General features: G+C 44.5%; 2 protein-coding genes across 3 annotated transcripts in view; both read right to left on the bottom strand.

Annotated features, from left to right (window-relative positions):
• GYS2 (glycogen synthase 2) overlaps positions 1 to 4,932 on the bottom strand; it is a 40,709-nt gene extending 35,777 nt beyond the window's left edge. Inside the window, exons 1-2 of the mRNA XM_066183708.1 lie at positions 4,773 to 4,932; positions 4,407 to 4,632 (exon numbers count right to left, since the gene is read on the bottom strand). Of these exons, the coding sequence (XP_066039805.1) occupies positions 4,407 to 4,527 (121 nt within the window). The 5' untranslated portion in view covers positions 4,528 to 4,632; positions 4,773 to 4,932. The remainder of the gene's footprint in view (positions 1 to 4,406; positions 4,633 to 4,772) is intronic.
• A 10,244-nt stretch (positions 4,933 to 15,176) lies between these two features.
• On the bottom strand, positions 15,177 to 25,662 carry LDHB (lactate dehydrogenase B). Of its 2 annotated transcripts, none has more exons than XM_066183706.1 (8): positions 25,504 to 25,662; positions 24,078 to 24,209; positions 21,132 to 21,249; positions 20,464 to 20,637; positions 18,506 to 18,679; positions 17,208 to 17,325; positions 16,243 to 16,366; positions 15,177 to 15,525 (listed from the first exon to the last, which is right to left on the bottom strand). In XM_066183706.1, the coding sequence occupies exons 2-8, from the start codon at positions 24,201 to 24,203 to the stop codon at positions 15,358 to 15,360; spliced, it is 1,002 nt and encodes a 333-aa protein (XP_066039803.1). In that variant the 5' UTR covers positions 24,204 to 24,209; positions 25,504 to 25,662; the 3' UTR covers positions 15,177 to 15,357. The 2 variants fall into 2 exon arrangements, with proteins under 2 accessions (XP_066039803.1, XP_066039804.1); XM_066183707.1 differs by lacking the exon at positions 25,504 to 25,662 and adding an exon at positions 25,029 to 25,165.
• Between the last annotated feature and the right edge of the window lie 567 nt (positions 25,663 to 26,229).

Below are 26,229 nucleotides of genomic sequence, written 5' to 3'. Positions count from 1 at the left end.
GGATGATTCCAGAGCTCTGCAGCTTTTTTGCTATGTCCTGACCAGGCCACTCTGAAGGCATTAAAGCTTCCCTGAGAATCATGAGAGCCACAGGATCCATGGGAGCAGCGTGAGCCCAGGCCCAGGATTCAAATTGATTTTACTGCCACAACCACTCATTACATCAATTGTTTCACCCTTCTCCTCAGAATGTGTCTTTCATCTGCACAGGTGTGACAAAAATTTGGATTGAACTTGTTTCAAACATTTGCTTGGGATTTGATTGATAGATTGTCCACTGAGATACCATTAATAAAATCAGGTTGTAAAATGTGGCGGGTGAAAAACAACCAACATCTTCAGCCAGCAGATATTTTTCCTGTGGTTTTTGGGCTATGTTTGTGGCTGGGACTCCTCAGAAGACAGATCTCCATATTCTTTGAAATTCTGACATTCCAAACATATCCTGAAATAATACTGAACAGCTGAAATTTATGACAGATGTCCACAATCGAGAAGCTATTTCTGTGTGCATCATCTCCAGTGCACAGGATTTCATTTGGAATTGATTTGACATTGATATTCCACCCCACTCTATAAATGCACAGAGCTCTGAGGCTGTGCTTATGCCAAGTTTATGCCAGCACATCCCCACTCCCCAAAAGGTGTTACTTCAGCTGTGTCACAAATTACAGTAATCACCTTCTCCCAAGGAAGTTTCATCATGGGAAGACACAGAGGAGGTAAAATGCTGGTCCTACTGACTTCAGTGGATTCAGGATTTAATTTCCAAAAGTCCAGTTTTTCACCAGAGAAACTGAACCAAGATCTCTGCTCCAGGGAGAGCTGAAACAAGTTTTGTTTTTAGCACAGTCTTCATTCCAATGGGGATGGAAAAAAAATATTTGAGATTCATCTACCAGTGACTCTTGAGCTAAGCTGAATGATGACACAAGCTGGCTGTTTGCCCAGCATTTTTAAGCATTCTTCTACTTTCTATCTAAAAGCTGTGAGTGGTACAGCAAGGGATACTAATCTAAATATCACTGGAATTATTTTCAAGACATCTTTCTAGAGAAAAGAGAAGATCTTGAACATTCTCAGCCCTTCTAACTAATGTGTCAGAAAACCCACTACAGACAAACCTAACCCAGGCACAAAATCTTCATAGCTTGGTAGACACTTCTTTTGTGCTCCTGTACTTAAAGCTTTTATTGGTCTTCACGCTATGGAGGAAAGAAACCAGTCCTTTTTTCCACAGCAACGTGACCAGACCTGGCTTTACTAGAGCATGATGGCCAGAAGAGAAAGGAAGAGTTAAAAATGCTGATGTCCCCCCCGATTACTACCAGATTTGTGGCACTGTGGTGAACTGAGACCCTTCACTGCCTGCATTTTCCCCCTTCTGGCACAGAAACACTGTAGATCTACTTCACATAGGGTTTTGCCCATCAGTGAAAAGCCAACTAAAGTGAGGGAAATCTCACAAAACAAACTACACATTTCTCATTTCTTTGGCAAAGAACTTTCAATGCCAGAGGATTTCAATACTGTGTTCGGTTAAGGTGGCAAGTTGCCTCTCATGTGGCTTGGGGGAAGGGTGAGGAAGAGTGACATCAGCAGATGAACCTTTTCTATTTTCCGTTTTCTCCTTCAGCTACCTTATCTTTGCTTGCTTCAGACAGAGAAGAGTGAGAGCAGTAACCAAGAGGCCAATGTTTTCTATGTCAGAGGTTGTAACTTAGCAGAGGCTGCAGCCAGGACAGAAAATACAAAAAGGAAACATGGAGAAATAGATATTCTGCCTAATTAGAGTACATGTTAAATGATCTATACTTTAAACAAAAAGAGAGACAACTTCCCTGTTCCAGCTGCTGACACAGAAGAGACGAGACTCTGGAAATAATGGATACTTTTTGATCTCTGAGCCCTGAGTTCATACAACCACCTTGTTCTTCCCTACAGCTGTACCTCATGCCTCAGTGACAACGAGAACCATCAGGGAAATCACAGGGAACGCCTGCTCCCCGTGAGCAGCTGGGCACATGAAGACCCTCTCACTCTACAGAATCAGATATTCTTCAATTTGCAGGACCCCCTCACCACCCTCTGGCTCTGAAGAGGTTCAGCTCAGCTCTTGTAAAGGTCCTTGGTTACAGTGTGTGGGGATGGATATCCACCTGGGAGTTCTGCTATCACCTGCCTCACAGGAAAGAGGACAATTCAGCCTGACTGTCAGTGACACAAGAGAAATGGAGGGATTACTAAGAAGCAGCACTGGCCAAGAAGGACATGTACCCAAGCACCTGGTGATATCCACAAAATTAACACAAAGACTGGAACTCATTCCTGTGGGCAGCAGCAGCTTCACACCACCTCAGAAACGCAAACCAAGTCCAGGTTGAGCTCCTCTGACACACCTTTGCATTGCCAGAAAGGAAGAAAGAAACCTTCATGTTATATGCTCAAAATTAGCTTGTCAGGTAATAAGTCCAGCTAATGTTTATCTTGCCCTCTATGTTAGGAATATATACAGCAGCACAAACACTAAAACATTTAGCAGCACTAAATCTGTGTGGTCAGCTTATTTAATCAAATTCCTCCTGCTAAAGGAGCTAGTAAATATACAGAATAAACTATTACTTCCTAACCCTATATATCTTCTGTGATGACTCTCCCTGCATTTTGCTGTCTACTCTCTCTCACAGTGCCCCAACATTTCCCTGTCACCAGAGAACAGTTCTCACCACATGACTTAGACATTCAATTGCCTGGAAGATATAGGAGAAAAAAAACCCAAAAAAACTCCAAACCCTCAGCATCAAGAATTTACTAGAAAAATAGGCTGAAACAGGTTTATAAAAGAGGTTTTGCATGGATGTTTCTAGTAAAGGCTGTTTAACAGGAACAAGGTCAGATTCTAATGAAGAAATTGTTTTCCATGCCATGTTCCTTCAGCCCTGGCTGAATATATGGGCTTGGAAAGTGGTGCAAGCAAAGGCACCTTATTTTTAAACACACTGAATACAATTTACTTTGTTAATATTAATTGTCTCATAAAATGTGTGAATAGTAAATTTTAGCTGTGTCGGTTGATTTGGTGAGTCCAGTGAAGTCAGCCAGAGCTCTATGGATGATTAAATGATTCACTATATTCACTCTGGGAAAATCTAATTGGGTTACCTTTTCTTAAATATCTTGTGTGATATCTACAACCACTGGGTCCAGATGCCTCAGAAAATATATATGCTGTGGAGTTCAGAGAAGTTAGTGAGAACTCCTGAATTTCCTAGATTTCTGCTGCCATCTGCTTGCCAGAGCCTTACTCATCATGCACACTGCACAACTGAATTCTGCATGTTCCAAGTTGTGGCTTTAGTAAATAAACTCTAAAAGCTCAGCTGAAGCTACTGAAAAACAAGCCCACAGGGATTCAAACTGCCAAATCTACTCTGTCCCACCTCTGAGTATTGATAGGGCTCACCACTCTAAAAATAGCAATGTAAAACTGCAAAAATTATCACAGAAGAGTAATAGCAGTTTCCCCATGGGGTTAAAACCCCATCACTGCCCATTCTTCTCACATACATTTCCCTTTAAAGTTAAATTCTTAACAAATTACAGATCCCCTTTCCTGATCAATCTCTATTTATCTGCCAGGACAATAACACACATGGGGTCAATCATTTACTCGCACTAACTCACTTTTGGGGTGAAAATGGAAGCTTGCAGAACCACACCTACCTGAAAGGGGATGATTTGATGAGTGAATTAGAAATAGAGGCAGGAGGATTTTTGCCCAATAAGCAGTGTGCCCTTTGCCTGACCAGCAGCAACCAATGGAAAAATGAAGCCCCTGTCTGGCACCACCTGTGTTTGCAAAGAGCAGTCCAGAAGAGTTTCAGCTGGCACACAAAGGCCGCTGGTCATTGACTCCTGGGTTTTGTTCAGTGGCTGTGACACAGCTCTATTTATTTATACCCCTCCCGGGCCTGGCCTCTTTTCTACACTGCTCTAGAATGCTGAGGGGGGACTGTTAAACTGCTCTGCATCTGATCTCTGTTGTACAGCTCATTTCAATGCATGACATCCCCAAGTGAATTTGCATGGAAGGCAAAACCTAAGTATGTACAAAGCAATATATATATGTCTGCACACTCAGACTTATCACTTAGACGTTCAAACCCCCTCTCCCTGGTGGTGGAACACGAAAAGACACAGAGACATCCTGGCTCTGCCCATCCCACACAAGCCCAGGCAGGCGCAGCCCACGCTCAGCGTGCATGATTACACACCTGCACTTCTTCCAATCCAGCAGCTCTGCAGCCCTCTCCAATCTCCCTGTGAACGCCTTTCTTCTCCAGCCCTTCATCCCTCCCTCTACTCCTGAGAAAACAGCAATACTAACCCCAAAGTGTGTTACAAACCTTTGTTGGTAACTTCCCAAGAAACTTCAAAGAGCAACAAATCCTCCACGGGCAGGTCTTCATCCTCACACTGAGGAAGCCCATTCAGAGATGTCATGGACAGGGATCTCGCCAGTGGCATTTTCTTCAGTCCTTGGGTGCTTACCACACAGGCCACAGCAGTCAGCAAAGGTCCAGGTCTCGTGGCAGTGCTCTGCAGTTCTGATTAGAGCAGTCTGCCTGTGTGCTGGGATCCCAGGAGAAAATTATTCAGATAGCTGGGAGCTAATGGGTTTAAACTGTCTGACCACCAGCATTAAATTGGCTCAGTGAAATCCTCAGGGCTTGAGAAGCAGCTGCTGGGAGAGGTAAGAATTTAAGACTGACCTGAGAAAGGTCTTGACTGTTTTGGGGCCAGAGCTCTTTCTTTTTCTTCTGTCAGAGGGAGGTTAAAAAAGGTTTTGAGCTCCTGAGCCACAGCATTCAGTATCCACCAGCAACCTCAGGAACAGTTGACATTGGAGGGTTGTAAAGTCAGCACCGCCCTGAGCCAACTCCAACAGGGAGGACACTTTGAGTTCACCACCTGATTTGAGTCCAGCCCCTGAGTCCTCCCCTCGAGATACACCCTCCCCTTACACCCAGGGAGTTTTCCTACCTGCTGGCCATCTGCAGGAGTTGGAGCAGACTTATTTTACACAACGTGTATCTGGTTCCTTGCCAGGTTAAATGCTGTCACCTCTTCTTCTTCAGTTCAGCAGTCTGTAAGCCCGAGTTTTCCTCATCTCCTACCGCCACAATTATCTCCAGCTCTGTTCCCAGGACTGTGCAGCAGCTGTTGGCTGCTTTAGCAGCTCTGCAGCCCTGCCAGCTTTTACAGAGCTACAAAGGCTCTACCCCTGTTTTGGCACGCACTCTGCCCCTCCTTGCAGTCCTGTCCCTGATTTTCCACCTGGTTGTTTTTTCTCTATGCCACAGGTCTTTCCTGGCCTCTGGGCCCATGTCCTCCACCCAGGGAACTTAGTGAGTACTAAGTCAGGGCAGAGGACGCCTCTGTCTTCTCCAGCACAGAGCTGGGATGCTGCAAGCAGTGAACACACATCTACAGAGATGCTGGTCCCTAACTCACAGCCTGAGATCCTCACAGCTCCCCAGAGCAGCTGCCTGCTTGCAAGATGCTTATATTACACAACTGGTTGAGAAGCCAGTGCTTCTGGGACAGTTGTGCGAGCTGAATCTGATTCTGAGCTTGGAACACAACCTGCCCAAACCCCACAGTTCAGCAGGGAGCAAATTTCCAGGTGAGTTCAAGGACATCTCTGATACCGTGAAGAACGCCACTGCACCAGCAGGCATAGAGGGAAAGGCTCTGAGCTCACCTAAGGCAAAACAAGTCCAAGACAATTGGTTTAGGAGACAGGCAGCCCATCAGCATAGAAGTCTCTTAGACATAATACATAATGCATGGCACAGCTAAGCCTGCCTTAAAGACTACCAAACCCCCAAAAGACTTGCTCTTCCACTTCCACACTCTGTGCCCTCTCTGCAATCATGGCAGTCAGACCCACCCCTCAGCTGGTGGATACAGCCCACTGAAAAAACCCTAAGGGTGCAGAAAACTTTTTTTGCAGAGTTAAGAACAGGAGCTGTCTCAGAAAAGAGCCTGGTAAGAGGCCAGGGAAGGATTCAGGGGTTTATTGGTTGAGTGTCATTTTGTCTCAATGGTTTGAGTTGCCCTATTCACCAGTTTCTAAAAAAGGGCCTGGATGAGAATCATTATTTTTGGGGCAGTGGTGGCTTTTACTACCTGGAATAGGTAGGAAACCAGATCATCCAGTAGCTAAAAAAAAAACCATGTTATATAAAAGAAAAACCAGTAATACATTAAGGCTCATTTCATTTCTGAACATCAAACCTACCCGAGTCACACTTCCATACTTTTCCTGGGACATTCACGCTGAGGCTGAGGCCTAAAGCTGCCAAGGTACACAAAGGCCCTCTCAGGTGAGGAGCGGAGAACACAGAACAAAGCAGCTGACCAGTCCATCCCCATCCCACAGGTTTTCCTCACTCTGTGTAAATTAATACACAGCAAAGCTTCTCATTTTAAAGGAGACAGGGGGTGCAGTGAACCCCTGACACCCCTCACTGACCGCACCGATAGTGGTCACCCTCACTGTGCGTAAATACCAGGAGCTGCAGCTTCCCCGAGGGAAACCTGACAGATTTGTGGGTGTGTGGGCCCCATCCCCACTGCTGGCTGGGTACCACTGAGCTCTGCAGCTCTTCACACAGGTCTCAAGGCGCTGAAATCAAAACTGTTCACATCAGTTACCTCTCCAGGGACCACAGAATCACAGAACAGTCTGGGTTGGAAGAGATCTGAAAGATCTCATTCCACCCCCTGCCATGGGCAGGGACACCTTCCACCATCCCAGGTTGCTCCAAGCCGCATCCTACCTGGCCTTGGACACTGCCAGAGATGGGGTAGCCACAGCTGCTCTGGGCAACCTGTGCCAGGGCCTTTCAGCTTAAAGCCATCACCCCTTTTCCTGTCACTCCAGCCCACTGAAAAAAGTCCCTTTGCAGCTCTCTTGTAGTGTCCTTTCAGTCCGTAATAAGGTCACCCCAGAGCCTCCTCTAGGCTGAACATTCCCAGTTCTCTCAGCCTTTCCTCATAGGAGACATATTCCATCCCTCTAAGAAAACCCTCTAGTGGTGATGTCCAATAACCAGTGGCACTGGTTCACAGACATGTCACTGTCCCTAAGCATTCAAAAGCCTGAAAAACATGCAAATAATTTTACAACAATGAACTAAAGTTGTAGCGGCAAATTTTTCAGCCTCCTCATGTAGTCTGTGGTTTTCAGGTTCTTGACTGTCACGTTTTTCCAGCTTCTATTTGTAATAAGATGATGATTCTTTTGCTCTTTGAATTTGAGAAAAGATGATATAATTCCTTAAACCTTGGCAAATGAGTTTGAAAGAATGGTCAGATACCATGAGATAATTTCACAAGCACTGGCAATGCCATCCTTGAGTGAATCTGGGAGTAACTCACCTTTGGCAGTTTGGAGAAAGTGGAGTTTTTAACTAATAAAAAGTGCTCAGTAGCATAGTAAACATCAGCACTCCTTCATTTTCTGAGTACATTTGATTTTATGCAATCTGTATGTCTTAAAGAAGGAGGGCTTTGTTTTTTGTTTTGTTTTGTTGTTTTTTTTTTTTTTTTTTTCCCACACAATGACATCCCAAATTCCTGCTTTATTATTATTAGTGAGGGGAAAGTATTTGAAGTGCCCAGAAAAGGCAAGCTCCAACAGATAGTCCAGAAACTTTCATCCCTGCAAATGCTCTTAATTGCCAGAGAGCAAAGGGCCTTATTCATTATATTTATGGCCTGCAAGGATTAACTGCTGGATATCTGGGGTGCAGCTGGAGTTATCTGGGTTTAGGGTCATAAAGGAGGTTGTGTGTTGCTGTGCACACATAGTAAGGGAAAATAAAAGCTCTTCAGAAGAAAAGCTGTGTTCTGACATTAAGAAGGCAACCTTTAGCAGTCCTCCATGTGAAGAGCAGTGAGGTGCAAGTGCTGAAAGGGACGCTCTGCTGCCACTAGAACAATGTGTCGTTTTTGTCAGAGGCAGGGAAAGGCTGTGAGTCTGATTGAGCAGTTTGCTCCTTTTTCACCAAACAGAGGCCCGCTGCTGAAGTGGGGAGATGAAAACATACCAGAAAGACTAGTTTTTAAAATAAAACATTAATTAAAGTATTCCCCAGAAATCTGGAAACCAGTGAGACTGGTTTTGAGTCCAGCCTAGCCTCTCATATTGCTCTTATCACAAACTATACAGATGCCCTTTGGTAACACATTATTCATTGTGTTGCAATTCTGCCAGACACCAGTTGTTACCCCACCAGATTCTTTTTCAGCCCACAGAAGCGAAATAATTTTGTTCGCAAGAATACTGGGCAATAAGAAGGCTGAGTTTGAAGAGAAATATACAAAGTGTGTATTGTTTTTCCCAAATTTCCTAGAGTTCTGTGGAGAGAGCAATGCAGAGATGACACTGTGCATTCTGCCTTATCTAAATCTCATTTTGAAACTGTTACCTCTAGGATGTTGTCTTGTCTGCACACTTCGATCTAGCTCCTATTTAGGTAGAGCACAGTTTTCTGCAAAAACTAACTCAGTATATCACCCCAAGAAGTGAGTTGTGGATGTTGTCTTCACACCACAGTCCTTCCACCAGAACCACTCCAGACAACCTTTTTTTCTTGGAATATCAACCTCAGTCTCCCTGGCTGCAAGTGAGAAGGTGCCTGTAGGGGAAGAAACACTCTCCACGTGTGGAAGTTTAAGAGGAGATAATTGTCTAGGACTGGCTTGCTCTGAACAGAACTGTGGTTTCCAGGTTCGCCTAAATTAACTGTGGGGGGGAAAAAAAATCAGTTGGATGTTAAAACGGATGTTAAAAATGCTCGTAGACACTTGAGTGAAATTTGAGAGGAGGAAAGGACAGGGGTTTGTAGCAGACACTGATGCACACACATTGTACTTGTGACACACAGCAGTAGGTGGCAGTGAAGGCATTCACATTAGCTCTCCAGTGTCCCTGTGGCTTTGGCATTGCAGTGTTTAGGGAAGATCAGGGAGCGGCCCAGAAGTGCTCTAGGGACAGCCCTCATTGTCTGCCTGGCAGCAAGGTTCACCTCACTCTAGCTGAGAAGTGATGGCCTTTGCTCCTGCCCTGTCCATGCAAGGCCAAAAACTGCTCCAGATCTCCCCCAAGTAGAGAATTTTACTTCCAGTTAGAGGACAGACATGTAGAGTAATCCTTTGAGGGAGGAGAAGAGGCTACAAAATGTTTGAGGGGACACAATGGATTTTTCTCAGTGACCTGGTATGCTTTGCCCCAAATTAGGAATTTGGGAGTGCACGGACTCCAGGACACACCAAACCAAAGACATTCATATCAGCTGGTCTGAGAGGCCGACATTCCCATCTCTGCAGAATATTTTGGCCTCGGCTGTTTCATCCAGGAGTGACAATGAAAGCCATCCTGCAAATACCAGCTTGCCATGGGCAAGTTTAAGGTTAATCTTTTCAGACTTGGCTTTGGAAAATTATGCCAGAGTATCTTGGCCACTAAGCTGGATCCTGCAACTTGGATAAGCATCAGAATGCCACCATCCTATTTAAACTTTAAAAGAAATGCTGTGATGAGCAGGTGTCCCTCTGAGGGGCAGGACAGCTCAATGCATAATCTATGCTACAATTCATGTATGCCATTTTCCCATGTGAGCAGAGATTTGGGAATATTCCCTTTTGAATAGGAATTGCACCTGAGGTGATCTCCTGACAAAGGAAGAGCATACAGCTAACATCCTTGGAGAGGGAGCAGTGTCCCTGTCTGTATCTCCAGGCAGGCACTAGGCATTAGAGACTAAAAGAATCACGCTAACTCTACTGGGCAATAAATGCACAAGCACATGCAAACAATTTCTGAGAGACACCAAGATTTTCTGTGTGATGTCTGATGTGGCTGTAACTTGAAAAATAAAATATAAGACTGATTACACTGTTTTGCCTCTTTTCTACTGTTCGGTGCCATGCCCCCACCTATAATCCAGACTGGTACAAAGAAAGACACAAACACTTTTGTAGATATACACAAGTATTTGCTTTGATAATGATTTGTTTCCTGAGGTCAGCACAGTGTTTGTATCATATTTAGCATGGGAATTTTTCAGTATGTTGGTATAACTTGTAGTATTTTCTCCTTAAGTAAAAGTAGTAATCATGGAGAGACAGAAGCCTCACTTGCTTAACATCAAAAAATAATGGAATGGTTTGGGTTGGAAGGGACCTTAATAATCACCCAGTTCCAACCCCACTGCCATGGGCAGGGGAACTTTCCGCTATCCCAGGGTGCTCCAAGCCCCAGCCAACCTGGCCTTGGACACTGCCAAGGATGGGGCAGCCACAGCTTCTCTGGGCAACCTGTGCCAGGGCCTCACCACCCTCACAGGGAACAATTTCTTCCCAATACCCAATCTAAATCTCCTTTCTGTTGGAGTGAAGCCACTCCCCCTTGTCCTGTCACTATTTGCTCTTGAGAATACTTCCTCAGGAAGTTTCTGGGGTTTTTCCTGACTCCATTGCTTACGGTATTTCTTTTTCCTTTCTGTTATATCAAAGTCAACTCTTTCCAGATCTGTTTTTTGTTGAGATTTTTGGCGTTACTTTTTTTGGTTGGGTTGGCATTTTTTTCTCCTGTTATAAGGCTCAGACTAGGTATGAACTCTTATTACATCTATTATCTTGAGTGACCTTGGAGGAATTGTTGTCAGGGCTGGCAGCAAGTGGCCACTGCATTGTTTTACCTCTCTGGCTGCAAACCAAGGTTTCCATGCTTTGAAAGACTATGCTGCAAACAGAGGTGCAGTGCTGAAAGAGGCATCTCCATTCATTCAGCTGTGGAAGTGGAGTGAGGACTTTTATAAAATAAACAGGTTATGCTATGATAACCCTTCAGAGTAAAATTTTACATATGAAAATTTATCACCATTCAACAAACCACTTATGCATAAATCCTACTCTGTGCAATAGAGGCACTTGAGCTAAGGTCAGTGTGGTCTTCTTTTCTGCCTTGTTGAGAGCCACTCTACTGATTTGAATGCCCTTGAAGTATATAAAAATAAGATATTTCTGCTTATTCTTCTGTCTTTTATGTTCAAAAAACCTATCCAAACAAAACCCTGCAATGCACAGTATCAAACCAGTACAGAAGTAATGTTAAAATTATTTCCTTCTGCACAGCAATTTGCTATGGGAAAAACAAACTCTGAAAAATGAACAGAAGTTCACCAAACACTCTTCTAGACCGATCTTCAGCCTGAGTATCAGGGACTCCACTACTGTGGGTAGGAAAATCAAGTTTGATGTGGTTCTTAGGCTGATTCCCAGTGATACTGAGAGACTATTCCAGTACTGGTGAAGACTGCTGAGTGAACAAACACTTTGGAAATCATTTCATTTCTGTCTTATTGCCCAAAATGCAGAATTAGCATCACAGAGAAAGCTGTATCTCAAGAAAAACTTTTTTTTTTTTGTTTCCCTTTGTATATTCATTTAGCGTATCTCACAGAGAAAGAATTATCAGTATTCCCTTCCAGAAATCAGTGTTGGTACATGCTATTTTGACAGAATTTCTGGATTTTTTTTTACCTCAGGTATTGAATATGTAAACACACCTAAACAATGTTGAAGAGCTGTTAAAGAGAAGACCATAAAGAAGCAGGTATTTACTCAGAAATCTTACTTTGCAAAGCCACTGCCCGGTCCTTGTTGCTTATGTTTGCAGGTAAATTACGCATTTCAGACACTGAGCAAATCCAGCCCTCCTGAGCCTGACCTCTCCAACAGACCATTCTAAGTTAATGATTTGCACAACTCCCTTGCTGGCAAAGAGTAACTCACACAGCAATGGTATCTCAGGAGCAGTTTATAAAAATGTAGTACACCACAGGGACTGGTGTGGATTTTAGGATGGCCTTGGCTACTGTAGTCTGATGGCCTTGCAAGTTTTGCCTTGCATAAGGCTGGATTCACACACATGCATTAGGGGAAAATTGTTTATAGAAGAAAGAAATGCCCAAAATTAGACATTGCCCTGGGAGGCCACAGGAGCACAATGTAAGGATCTGACTCCTAAAGGTTTCTGGCCTACTTTTCACACTAAGCTCAGCATCCACATTCCACTGAGAGTTTGTGGCTTAACTGTTCTGAGTTATACCTGTAAATCAGGAGAAATAGCATTTCCTTGTAGCACAAGGCTAACATGAAGTGTACAAATACAAGGTTATAGGAACTCAGTGAGGAACTGAAGTTACCTACTTACCATAAACCACAGTTCTAAGTTAGCTGGTATGAAAGTCACATAAGCACTACAAATCTTCAAAATACGTTTATAAAACATTTTCATCCCTCTGCAGCTATGTGTTCTTTTTAACATTCTCACTGCTTAAACATGCCTTCAATTCCCTACCTCTATTTTATCCTTTGACTAACAAAAAAGTACATGATTTAACACTAAAAGTCAGTAAAACTCCTTGTGTCTGTTGTCTGTCAACATGTACATTTGCAGGGTAATGAGACTGACCTGCTCTGTAGCCAGTATTTGTGCACCTGCAAATGCAAGGGGGTCCAGAGCCTTATGGCAATAAAAATAACATTACTGATTTTACCGTGTGAGAGTGAGCAGAAGAGGTTGGGCTCAGTTTTCTGAAGTGTTTTGAAGTGTTTCTTCTTGCTGGCTGCACTATGTCCAACAGCACCACAACATTCTCTGTTGGACCAAGGAGTGACCAAGATACCTCTTGACAGACAAGGAATGTGGCTAAAAACCTGTATTGCCTTTCTCGGGATAAAACAAGAACGAAGTTCGTGTATCAATGGCCTGGACAAAGCATACAGAAGATAAACATGAGCCTGTTATATTTGGATAAAATCCCACAGATGTCCTATAGCAACACTGTTATTTAGGAATGTATATCGTTGATATAAAACTAAATTGTGGATAGGCTCCAAGTAACACAAGGTGATAGGCTGGTATTGTATAAATACACGCAGGGAAGCTATTCTACAGCCATGCAGCTGAAATGAAAATAGGAGATTGTGTGTGGTAAGATTCCTAAGAGAAAATAATCACAGTATCGTCGTTGATGTACTTGCATAGGGCTTACAAACATCAGTGGATGCAAGTAATAGCTGAAGAGCCTATTTATAAAAGCTTAAAATCCATTAACATAGGATACTCATTCCTATTTAACAATTTTGAACTAATCCTCCACAACACTCAGGATACCTATTCACTGCCGCCTAAATTTTTTAGAATTTTCCTTCATGATGTCAAACCCCCAAAAGCAGAAGTTGAGAAAAAAAAGGGAAGTAGAAAGAAGGATAGTACAGCGAGGTTGCTGATGTGCAAGAGAAGTTCTCACCGTGCAAACCAATTTGTTCTTCATTCCGTCAGTTCCCTCCTCCACCTGTATCCACTTAGTCTTTTAACAGAACAGATTTTGTCATGAGCTCTCTGCTTGCTTAATGTCCAGGCACTGAAGATCTTGTTAAGTCTGCGATCACTAACAAAAAAATACCTGTGGATCTGGAGGGGATTGAAGTTGCTGACAGATGGCAGGTGACAGAACCCTGATGTATGTTCAAAATGTACCTTTGGGTCTCAGTTTGCCAACCGCAGAACAAGGTCTGATCCTACATTTTAATGAGTGAGGATGCAATCAGTGAGAAATCCCATTTACTGTAGCCAGGTGACCTTCAAAAATCAGTATGCAACACCACCAGAAGGGGAAAGGGCCCACTCCCTGTTCCCTGAGACAGCTGATGCCTCTTCATGCACATCACTCAAGAATCTTGCAAGATAAGATCAATCTTATAATTGACAAAGATAATTCAACACAACTTTGAATTACTTCATTGACTGAGAAGAGTGCAAGAACAAAGCCAGGAAGGAACTGTGCAAGGTTCCTGTACTAAATGTGCTCAGGTGAATTTTCCTAATGGCCACGTCCTGAAAAGAGCAGCACCTTGTGCCATTTACCTCCTAAATCAGCTGACCAAGAACAGCTCTTAGCAGGAACTTTAATCCATCCAGGTGTGAAAAGCCTTCCAGTAACATCTCCACACCAAGCTAGGAAAGCAGAGAATATAATTTTCTCCCTCCTACTGGCAAAGAAGTCTGGAATTCAACCTGTAACTAAGAATAAAACATCTCCTGAGGTCTCCCTGGGATACTCTTTGTAAATAATGCTGCCAGCAGCATACCATGCATATTTCAGTAACTACATGATCCTCACTGAATCACAGAAGTTAACCTGCAATATAACAACACTGGCATGATCTTCCCTTTTAAAAGGAACTACAAAAATTAAGCTACCTGCTTGTGAAAGTGTTTTAGTCCAATATCCAAAGCATTTTAATGCAGATAGAAAAGAACCTTAAACAGCACAGCCTCAGGCTATTTGTTATGAAACAAAACTTAAAGGCCCCAAAAGACAGACGGATTTGATGCTATATGCCCTCTGGACATTTAGGTTGAACAGTTTTATTTTATGGTTAAAATTTACTCCATAATGATAATTGATTACAAAATAAACTTTAGGATTTTTTTTTTTAATCTGCTCCCCCTTCAAGTATATAAAGACTTTAACAATCATGCTGAAATTTAGATATTTAAGACCCAACTTGGCTTGTTTAATAAACAAGACCAAAACCACAACATTCCAGTCTAAGTCCAGAAAAAACCCTTGAATTCTGGATATTCAAATAGAAAATAATATTGTTTTTCAAATTATAAGAACTAGACACCATTAACAAGCAAAGAATTTAATCCAGAAGAGAGAAGGATCTATAGGACTCTTTCTATGCCAGTGGCATACAGAACCTTATTGTTGGCATATTTTTGGCCGGTTGCACAGAGCCGAATGCTCATTCCATTTCCTTCACCCATCAGTAAAACTATGAAGTTTTCATCAGAAACCAGTCTGGGAATGAATTACACTTACTCAGCACCTGTGATGAGAAAAGCCTCACAGCAAGGTGGTGTGAGCGAAATCCTACCAATTCACTCTTACTACTTTGTTTCTAACCTTTTAGAAGGACACATCAAGTCCATGCTTCCATGCAGACTGTGGCAAACACTAAAGGAGAATGTCAGAGTAAGGCAGATAATTTACAGGCTGAAAAAGAGTCACTAAGACAACCAAAGATGCCGGAAAATTGCTTTTATTTGTTCGTAAGGTTTGTGCGTTGCAGCAAGCGTAAGTTTAGCCACCATGGACAAAGTCTGGAAGAACATTTCGTGTTAACCACTGAGATATAATAGTGAGTAGAGCCCACATCTGCAAACAACATGCTGTTTTTCTATTGCTGGAACCTAACATTCATGAATTACAGTTCCTTGATATCCTTCTGGACGTTCCACAGTGTCTCTGCACTCTTCCTCAGCTGGCTCACCTCATCGTCCTTCAGCTTTTGGTTGATGACACTCGTCAGGCCAGAGGCACATAGGACAGAAGGAAGGCTCAAGAAGACTTCATTCTGAATGCCATACATGCCCTGTCACAAACAAAAGAAATCAGACGCAGGCCTGTCACCACAGATCTGTGGCTGGTTTATGTTGCAGGGAACCTCCTCAGAGCAGAGCTCAAAAACCATCGTTTTACAGCCTGCAGAAAAATTTCAGCCACAATGTATTCAAGAAAAGAAATAAAATAGAGCTGTTCTGGACCAAATGCCTGGCAATACCAAACAGCTGATGGCAGAAACCCCACCTTCAAACCTCTCTCTCACTTTTAGTCCTATACAGCAAGGAGCTGAAAAGATTCAGACACAGGATTAGGACAGGCCAACAGAGGGAGCAGTTCCCCCTGCTCGGAGCCCTTGCTGCAGCAGAGGTTGTGGAGCTGGTACAGACCACATGCAGCCAGTTATACCAGATATAAAAGGACAGTGGTTCCCAGAATCACAGCTGGGCCTCCAAGAAGTCTTCCAACTTTTACACTGAAACTTCCTTTCAAGGAATCTACCTATGCCACACGTGGCAAAGCTTCACACAAGGGTAGTTCTGCACAGAGAACTTTATTTTCAGCTCCATACTTGTGAGAGGAGTAGGCTAGGAGGTGAGTCTAGAAGAAGTAGCAATAATAAGCTGCCATTTGAAATTCAAAGTAGTATTTTACAAAGCTTCATTCATTCAGTACCTTGCTAACTGAGGCTATTTAGCTTGTCCAAAATAAAATGAGAAAGAGTGTCTAATTAGCCCCCAATTCTTACCTTTACCAGAGTAGCTACTGAATGAACCCTGAACAGGTTCTTCAGAATGGTCTCACAGAGGTCAGCCACACTAAAGCCAATAGCCCAGTTTGTGTATCCCTTCAGTTTGATCACCTCATAGGCACTAAGGAAACATTGAAATATAATTTCATTAAGATGTCTTCAAGGAAGTCACTGCAAATTATAAGTCTTAAAACCAGTGAATGTTAGCCATTTACAAATTTTCAAACTCCTGAAACACAGCGTAAGTTTTGGAATTGAAATGTCCAAGTTACGTGTTTCAACACAGAGGGTAAAGCATAAAATCCACATCATCCCCTATGCATAATAAAGAATCCTGTTGTTCTCACAGGATTAGCTGAAAACAAAATTAGCTCCCACCTAGGAAGAGATCCTAGTGTTAAGTAGAAAACCACACCTATACCTGACAAGTTCTCTGCTTCAGTCAGCGACACAATGGCCCAGGCAAACAATTAGAGTCAAAGCACCACTACATCCTGAGGTTTTTAGCCAACATCTGCCTACACTTTATCCCAGTGAGCAGATACTCATTTCACAAAAAACTTAGCAACATGTAGTCAGCTGTACACAAACTCTCCTGCATCCACAAACAGAATTTTCCCCAATTCCAACACTGCTCACAGAAACACGCTACCTTTTCCTGGGCTTGTGCCCTTTGAACAAAGTTACCCACTGAAGAAGCTCCATGTGGGAAAACAAGCACCCACAGCTCCAGGTGCTCCAGCGCCTGAGTGGGTTTGTTATGCAATAATTTGTCTCCCTGCAGGATAACAAATCTTACCAGCTGAAATCCTGCATTTCTGTGTTTAGAAAAGCAGTCCCACTCACTCAAGCAACCCTCGACCTAAGAGGGCATGAAAGCCACACCAAAACAGAGGCAGAGTGCAGACAAAGTGGTGTCAGCATGGCATCCATCCACATTATCCCTCAGGTCATCATCATACCTTGCAACCACTTGCTTGTGGATCTCCTTCCAGTTCTCAGGATCACTGTCAGTTCCCATGGCAGGGTTCAGCTCCTGGAGGCAAACCCCGGCCACGTTCACTCCACTCCAAACAGCCACTGCAACAGAGGCAGGACATCAGTGCCAACAGCACTTGGCAACTCCCCTCCACCGTTCCTAGCTAAAATAATTGGAAACAAAGTAGGAGCAGCCAGAAACACAACAACGGTTGAGGCAGGTTTTAAGTTTTTATTTAGCTATGGTTAAATCTGAGAACTCCAGGAGTCAAACACCAGACTGTTTTAGTACAGACTTTAACAAGTCACTTGCAACATGTGACAGCAGAACTTTCAGACCCTGAAAGTTTGATTTTGAAACATCAAATTCTAGTAAAAAGGCGTATTTTAGCTACCCAGCCTTTTAGAACTGATTTTACTCAAAACTGCAGCATTTGCAGCTTCACTAATCAGTATTAGGATTAGCCTTCAAGAAGTCTGTCCTTATTTACACAAATAAGAGGGTAGCAGTAGGCAAACTTAGAATATCAAGACAGGAATTTGTACTTCTCCCTGCATCCTGGAAGCTCAGAAGAAGGCTCAGCCTGTTTCTGGAAAGCAGGAATTTGGAGTTACTTCAAAGCAAAAGCAGCTGTGACAATGACACAGGTTAAGCTCTGCATGTGCTCAGCCAAACCCTGCTTTCAGTGGTGTAGAGCTGGCTACAAAAAACTGCTGCTGTTGATCAGACATTGTACTTTGATCAAATGCAATGGCACAATGAAGAGGTGGCTTCCTTAGAAATTCACAGCATGAAAATATAAAGCAGTAACAATCTACATAAATGTTCTGCTGCAGCATTTCAGACTTGGAATACCCGAACTGAATTAGGACATATAAACTTCTTTGATTTCACACTGAATCTGGACTGCTAGAATAACAAGCTCTGCTACTGACCTAGCAAGTGCTGACACTGCTTTCAGAGAACTGTGCGACAGGCTATGGAATGTACTCCAAAAACTGAGGATAAATAGAGGGAGTAAGCTGTAGCCTTCCCAACACAACCTGACAAAACTGGCCTTTTCAGTTCAGGCTTTAATCATACAGCCACAATCACATTTATTAAATATGTGTAGGTAGATTTCCTGTACTTCTCTCAACTCTAATCTTCATAAAAACACAGCAAAGTACCAGTTACTTAAGCTCAACTGCAGCTGTTCCTTCAGAATCCCGTAACAAACCTCTGGCCTCAACCTCTGATATGGCATTGCTCATTCCCACAGAGGTCAGAACTGCTCCTTACCACTGGAATCACCGTGCTCTCCCAAGATCCAGCCATGGCAGCTGCTTGGATGGATCCCAAGCCTCTCGGACATCAGATAACGGAATCTGGCCGTGTCCAGATTGCAGCCGCTTCCAATCACACGGTTTTTTGGCAGCCCACTCAGCTTCCATGTGACATAGGTTAATATATCCACTGAAAGGAAAAGCATGCAAGGCAAATGAAACTCCACTCACACCAAGAATGCTCCCACGACTACCTTACTGAGGGCGGCAGGGCAATCAGGACTCAACACTAGTCAAGGAATTTCAGATCTGACTGTTTGGGGGATTAAAATGGATGCAGCACTTGAAATGTTGAACAGTAGCTTGTTGGGTCCTAAGAAAATTCAAGGAAGGTCTTTAGAGATTAGATTCCTACCAGCTAAAGTTGGATACACTTTTTTTGGTCACAGTTAAAGACCTAGGGCACTCAGAACTGGGACTGATCTCATGCGGCTAAAATATTTCAGCAGTTTCCTGAATAATGCTCCCTTCCAGTTCACCATCACAACAACAGGCTAAACAATTTGCAATCAAAAGTCTGAGATTTCCATACTCTGTGTTGTCAGTAATTCCTTCAGCTTAATTTCTTGATTTGTGCACTAAGCATTTTCTGCATCTACCACTGCTGCAGCATGAAAAGCCACATGAGCAATGTGCTTTAGCTGCATGTGTTTCTAAAAATACAGTTTTAGGAAAAAAAAACCAAAGCTAGGTAGGGCAGACAGAAGGATGTGAGCAGAGAGAAAAAAACCTCTAATCCACAGCTCAAAGCAACAACAATAACCAGGCTGCAGGAATTGACTCCAACTCTGAGGAGCCAGGCAGCTCTCAGGAGGGAACACATTTGTATACACAGATCTGAAATGCAGCATTTGCTCTGCTCAGGCACCAAAGAACAGTCCGCACCTCACAAGTGGCATGTTCCCTACAGCTTCAGCTGGGGCAGGGAAGGGCATCAAGGTTACCCCCCCCAAAGTCCCTTCTCCTAGGCTCACAAAGACCTTCTCTATATAAGACTAGTGGACAAAACTCCACACACTGAGAAAACAAAGGATTATAAAAAATATAATTCTGAAAAAGCAACATGCAATTCTCCCCCTGCAGCTGCTCTGCTGGAGAGAGGTTAATAGGTTGAATTCAGCCTTGCTAGAACAAGAACAGCCTGATCTTTGGCTCAGTTTGGTTTTCAGGAAAGTGCTTAAAACTGCTGCAAGTTACTGTATTTGCTCAGAACACTGGCTAATTGTACACCAGCTAATTACTCAACCCCCAACAGAGCATGCACTGGTTCCACTCTGCCAGGTTATCTTTAAAAGGAGTGTCACTTCATCACCACCGTTCTTCAGTACTGGCTTCAGATGTTGAATTAAGCAAAGACAACCCTACAGGGACACCCTACAGAGCACACCAGAACATCTACAGTCACCTTTAGACATCCAAATATACAAGCTGTCACAGTGCAATGAGACACTTGCAAGTGAACACACAAATATGCACAATTATCTCCTTTTCTGTTTTAACTGAACTGTGGAGTACAGTCAGCCCTTGGTTCACCATGGGCTTCAGCATGCGAATTCTTTTTCTTGAAAATACAGCCACGACTATAGGGCAAGTTCTCCATGCTGAAAAACAGCCCTCTATCCATTCACAAAAGCTATCCATTAGAGATAAAAAATTAAACTTCCTACTGCTTAAGCCAAAGTACGCAAAGAACTTTAGTATTTATCACAAAGCATTCTTTTAAAATATGGACACCACGACAAGTTCTGAATAAAGAGAGCATCAGAAAGTACAGAGTATTTGTCTGTACTCTCAGATGTTCATAAAAAGCTATTAAGTTCCAACAATTTGTATTTGAAGAGATTTTCTGAGAACTAACTAGTGTTTTATCTTGTCAAACCAAATTTGTAAGTATTTAGGAAAAGACTACCTTACCAGGATTGGAAACCACCAGGATGATGCAGTTGGGGCTGTACTTGACAATCTGAGGAATGATGAATTTGAAGACATTCACATTCCTCTGCACCAGGTTGAGCCGACTTTCCCCCTCCTGCTGACGGACTCCTGCAGTCACCACCACGATCTTGGAGTTGGCAGTGACAGAATAGTCTAACCAGAGCACAGGGGAGAAGATACAGAGTGTGTTTGAAATAATTCCACTAATTCCAGTAGCATTGTGTTAATACAGGAGTTACAGGGAGCTTCTGCACTGTGCATTGCATTCAAGCCCAAAACCACAAGACATCAGTTTGAAAGCCAGCACCATCTCATAACACTGACCTGATATATCAATATGTGGGTGTTGAGAGTACATTTAACTATTCTGACTCTTATTTCCACTATGAAAATAGTATTGTTTCTTCTGCATACAGTTTCACTAAAATCAATTTTACTAAACAAGCCCCAAGTTGTAAAGAGAGCTAAGAGAGAGCCCATCTTAAGGGCCACTTCCATTATGATGTTCATCTGAACTCACCCCAACACACACATTTCACCTTTTTCGATGCCAAATCCTAACAGTTCTTTAGGACTGCACAACTAATTCTCTACTATTAGGCAAAGTCACAGAACATCAGTGTTAAATCAAAGAAACTGAGCTGCACCTTTGTCTGCCACAATCTTGTGAGTGTGAAGGAACACGCTCCCGTGCTGCAGGTCCATCATTTCTCCTTTTAGTTTGTCTTCCATAACATCAACTAGAGCAAGCTCATCACAAAGACCCTGAAAACAACAAAATTTGGAGTCAATGAAGCAGTTCACATGCATTTTAAAGTTTTTAAAGAGCTGAGCTAAATTACATTTTAAAGTAACACGTTTCACCCATCTGAAAGCATCTCTTCTCCAAATAAACCAGCACTATCTTGGTGTTCTGATGCATGTCACAAAGTCAGAGGCTACTACAGCACAGGTTCATGAAACTCACTCAAATTTTCCAAAAAAGAGATCATTTGTGGGGAGTCTGAGTGCACAGCCAACCTCCTGCTAGGAAAGCACTTCTTATTTTAGTTATTACCTTTGGAAAAAAGTTGCATCTTTCATAGTTGTGGCAAACCCTCTAAATCTATCCAGCAAACAGGCCTGTTTTAAATATTTAAACATCTGAAAGAACACACCAGATGATTATCAAATAAGTATTCCCTTTCAACATGCCTTTCAATTCCTTTCACAAAAATATACAATGGGAATAGACTTCCTTGACACTAAAACTGAGAAAAAGGATTCTTTAGCTATTTTTCCCTACAGGAACTACTGTGTGATATTTACTTTGCAGAACAGATTTAGTTCCCATTTCTAAATCAGTATGGTAACATCAATGACTTGTCTCTAACTGAGCAGGAACTAAATAACCGATGTGGAAGTTTTAGAGGCATGCAAATTTATGTATTTAATACCACACCAACAAACTGAAACCAGTATTAGAGCCAAGCATCTTGCACAAGTCAAACCCACATGGTATTGGTCAACAGTGGCTGAACATGAGCCAGCCCAGCTGGCCAAAAAGGCCAAAGGCATTCTGGCCATACCAGGAATAGTGTGGCCTGCAGGACCAGTGCAGTGACTGTCCCCCTGGGCTTGGCACTGGTGAGGCCACACCTCAAATCCTGTGTTCCCTCACTACAAAGATATTGAGGGGCTGGAGCATGTCCAGGGAAGGGAACGGAGCTGGGGAAGGGGCTGGAGCACCAGGAGGGGCTGAGGGAGCTGTGGGGGCTCAGCCTGGAGAAAAGGAGGCTCAGGGAGGATCTTGTGACTCTGCACAGGAGGGGACAGCTGGGGGGGGGGGGGGGGCAGGGGGTGGTCAGGCTCTGCTCTCAGAGAACAAGGGACAGGATATATGTGCCAGGGGAGGTTTAGATTGGATAGGAGGAAAAAAAGTCATCACCAGAAGGGTGGTCAGGCATTGAAACAGGCTGCCCAAGGAAGCTGTTGGGTCACAGTCCCTTGATGTGTTTATAAAACTTTTAGATGTGGCACTTGGGGACATGCTGGACTTGGCAGTGCTGGGTTAATGGTTGATCCCAATGATCTCAAGAGATCTTTTCCAGCCCAAATGATTCTATTACATTATTATAATTCAGTTACAACAACCAGACGGTTTTATTATAAAAACGTTTTATACTGCAGCTTATAGTTGTGAGAGAGTAAAAGCAGAAGCCTGACTGAAATAAACTCCATGACATCATCCATGCTTGAAGAATTTAAAATCAGTCCTTATTTTGGGTTTGGTGCATACTGTTCATTAACAGTAAAACTTTGTGCTTAGATATCTGACAATGCAGTTTGATCCTGCTTAGTGGAGTGCATTAAATGAATGGTGAATTATGGTTCATCACCCGGCTCCCTCACAGGTTACAGAACTTCAAAAACAACTAATTTCAGACTGTGAGAGGCAATAGTGCTTAAAAATATAAATATAAAACCCCACAACCACCTATCAATGTTTTTCCATTAAATTTCTTCTTTACTTGTTTTAAAAACTATTTGCCACTTGTGCATCACTTTCACATTTAGTTTCACTGTGGCCTGTTCTTACTGTCCATTTTTCCTTGCTCACAGGGCTCATGAACATCAGCAAGTGAAAGGCCTCACTTTTTTTTTTTTTGTTTTTTTCAATTAAACATGTATTAGAACATGCATCCTCAGGGTAATACACTAGAGGGTCATCTACAAACAAAATACAGCTGGTTTATTCATACAAGCAAGATTTTTTCATCTGACTGTGAGCTACCTGATTTAAGATCTGTCCCTGCAAGGGGGCAGGGCATATCTCTTGATGCCTGCTTTTAAAAACAAACAAAAAAAAAGTCTGCAGTTTCTGTATTTTCAAATTTAATGAATTCACAATATTCTCTAAAAACAAAGTGCAAAGTACAATCCTCACTGATTAATAAGCCTTTACTTTGCTCAAAAGACTGCACCATGAGATTTGACAAAAATATCCCAGAAACCAGTAATAGGAAAAGTCATAATAACTTCCAAGTCCAGCCTACTGTTTTTAGTTATTTAAAAACTACCTAACAGCTTTCTGGAAAAAAGAGCCATATAAACAAGCAAAAAGGGCTTAAGAGAAATAAATAAGCTGCTGAACTGTTTTCAGCTACTAGGGCACACATTCTTCAAAATAATAAAAAGCAAACCCTCTTGATTCCTATGCGGTATTTCACCTAGATTTTTGCTCTGTCCCCATTTTTGCCCAGAAGAACTCTGTCACTAAGCAAACTCCAGCTTCGTGGAGGAAGAATAAAAATAGTAAGAAGAGAACGACAAGTTTGACAGAGGCTGTGGAGTCATTCCTACCTACATTTTCCCAGCAGCCTGGAAAATGATTCTGCCTAAAGAGACATTTACTGCTAAGCACAGACAGAAAGGTGAGAGAACAAGGAGAGGCTGAATGCGGAGGTCAGGCTTGTAGGTCACTGCTCGCTTACCCGAGCTGCTAATGATTCATTCCTGTGCCAACCTCCCAAATGCACCACCCTTTGCTAAGACAGGCAGTGCTGAGCACGACAGCACGGGGGCTTGGAGAGCACACTGTCCTTGAGCCTTACCTTTCCAAGGATGCTGATAGCAGCGGCCATGCCAACCTGGCCAACCCCCACAACTGTGATCTTGTTGTTGGGGACTTTGGTTGCCTCCGCGATGGGGCTGATCAGCTTGTCCTTGACAGTGGCCATGGTGTTCTGCGAGGAGAGACGGAAAGATGTGGATCAGAGCGGGCCAGAGGGAGCCGAAAGGCATGTTCTGAATGGAGGAGTCACCTGCCACAGCCGGGTTTACGTAAGGCAGCTCCAGGCACGCTGCCCTTGCTCGCGGGGCTCCTTCCCAGCCACGAGTCACCACACACACCCACCGCGGCCAAGGGCCCCGGGTCCCTGCCCTCGCTGTGCCCAGCCAGGGCAGACTCCGGCAGCGCACCCCGCGAACAGTGTTCCCAGAGCCGCCCGCGGGAGGGTGAAATTCCATCAGCGCTGCCGGGCCCTGGGCATTCACCTCTCGGCACAGAAGTGGTTACATCTGTGGGCTCCGGGACGGGACTCCATGAGCCAGCCGGGCCGCCGGGAGCGGGCTAGGATTTCCCCGGCTCCTTTCCACGGGCCCCTGAGGCTCGCAGGGGAGCCGGGGCCGCGGCGGCACCGGGGCACCCTGAGCACGGCCGGGGACCAGCCCGGAGCCACCGCCCGGCTCCGGCCACCCCAAACCCCAACGCTCGGGAGCTACAGCCCAGCTCCGGCCACCCAAAACCCTCGAGAGCAACGGCGCCGGTCGCTCCAAGCTCCCGGGAGCTACAGCCCGGCTCCGGCCACCCCACATCCCCAACCCAAACCTCCGGGAACCGCAGCTCGGCTCCGGCCACTCCAGGCATCACCCGTTGGCCACGCAGTGATGCTCGGCCCGCGGCCGAACCCCGGCGGGATGAAGCCGCCCGGGGGAGAAGTGACGGGCCGGCTGGGCGGCCATCCAGCACCCCCCATCCCGGAGCGGGGTCTCCCCGTACGCACCGGGCAGCGGGAGCGGCGCAGGAGCGGAGAGGGGCAACGAGCGCTCCGTAACGGGAGGGGCACGGGAGGGGCGCGGGAGCGGCGAGGGGAGCGAGGGGAGCGCGGGGCTCGGGCAATGAGCTCTCCGCAACGGAAGGGGCGGGCCCGGCGGCGGGGCTGGGGGAGGCGGCGGCCGCGCTCAATCCCCGGCAAGGACGGCGCCTCAAGGATGTCGCTGCTCCGCCCCGGGCCCGCAGTGGCGCAGGGCCGGCGCTGCGAGCCCGTCCCCGGAGCTGTGTCCCCGCTGGGTGCGCGGCCGGCGGCGGCGATGCTGCCGGGCCCGAGGGTGGCCGTGCGACACTGGGCACAGGTGGCCTCGGCAGCGTCACTTTCACCGGGGACAGCGGGGCTGTTGGTCCCTGGCGTCTCAGAGCCACAGGCTTGGCCAGAATCGCTGCAAGCGAGGTTAAAATACGGCAAAATTAAAGCATTTTACCTGATCTGTCGGAGAGAAGTTGCTCAAGTTGGGGATATCTCCTCAGTCAGGGGTACCTGATTTTTGCACTCGCGTATTTCTGCCCTGGGGCTGACTCCGGTTGGATTTTTGGTGGTTGGACGAATCCCCCTCCCGGGGCACAGTGCAATGTCTTTGACAGGAATAAGGGATGTAACCTGAGGCAGGCCAACAAGGAATGTAACCTGAGCAGAGCCGCCACCGCCGCGCCTCCTCCCTCTCCCTCGGCTTCGGCCAGACCCACATCACACTCACTCTATTTCGCCATATCCCAGTAGGGCATCCCTTAAAAATGGTAATAAGCGTGAATGTATTTTAACGCCGTGTTAAAGTAATAAGCACATCCGGCACTGTAAGTAGCAGTAAGAGTCAGATGATATTTTCCTCAGACCCACGGAACGCACAAACTGAAAATCTGGGTGTACGATCGGCCACTGTTGCTGAGCAGAGAAAGAAGCGATTTCTTGAAATTCCTCCAGGACCAAAGCAAGCAAAATACGGCATAATAGCAAACAGTGCTGTAACATTACATCTTTCTAGCTGTGAAGGAAGAAAGTACAAACAAAACACTGAATGGTATAATGGTATGCAATTCGTTACGGTGGGGAAGCTAGGTTGAGTTCCGCATCACACATGATTTAGTCTCTCTCACAAGAGGGAAAACACAACACGAGATTCCAGTCTTCCCAAGTAAGTCACTGGGTTAAA

Source organism: Chamaea fasciata, unplaced genomic scaffold (genome assembly GCF_029207755.1).
Source record: "Chamaea fasciata isolate MVZ Bird 193981 ecotype frontalis unplaced genomic scaffold, bChaFas1.0.hap1 SCAF_5, whole genome shotgun sequence".
In the NCBI taxonomy this organism is placed as follows: domain Eukaryota; kingdom Metazoa; phylum Chordata; class Aves; order Passeriformes; family Sylviidae; genus Chamaea; species Chamaea fasciata.
The sequence above is the reverse complement of the archived record's forward strand: the minus strand, read 5'-3'. Positions and strand labels throughout refer to the sequence as shown.

Coding starts and splice junctions, on each gene's coding strand:
- LDHB (XM_066183706.1), bottom strand. CDS start 24,203: ATGGCCACTGTCAAGGACAAGCTGATCAGCCCCATCGCGGAGGCAACC. Junction 21,250..24,077: donor CTATCAGCATCCTTGGAAAG/GTAAGGCTCAAG, acceptor TGTTGTTTTCAG/GGTCTTTGTGATGAGCTTGC. Junction 15,526..16,242: donor CAGTAGCTACTCTGGTAAAG/GTAAGAATTGGG, acceptor TGTTTGTGACAG/GGCATGTATGGCATTCAGAA.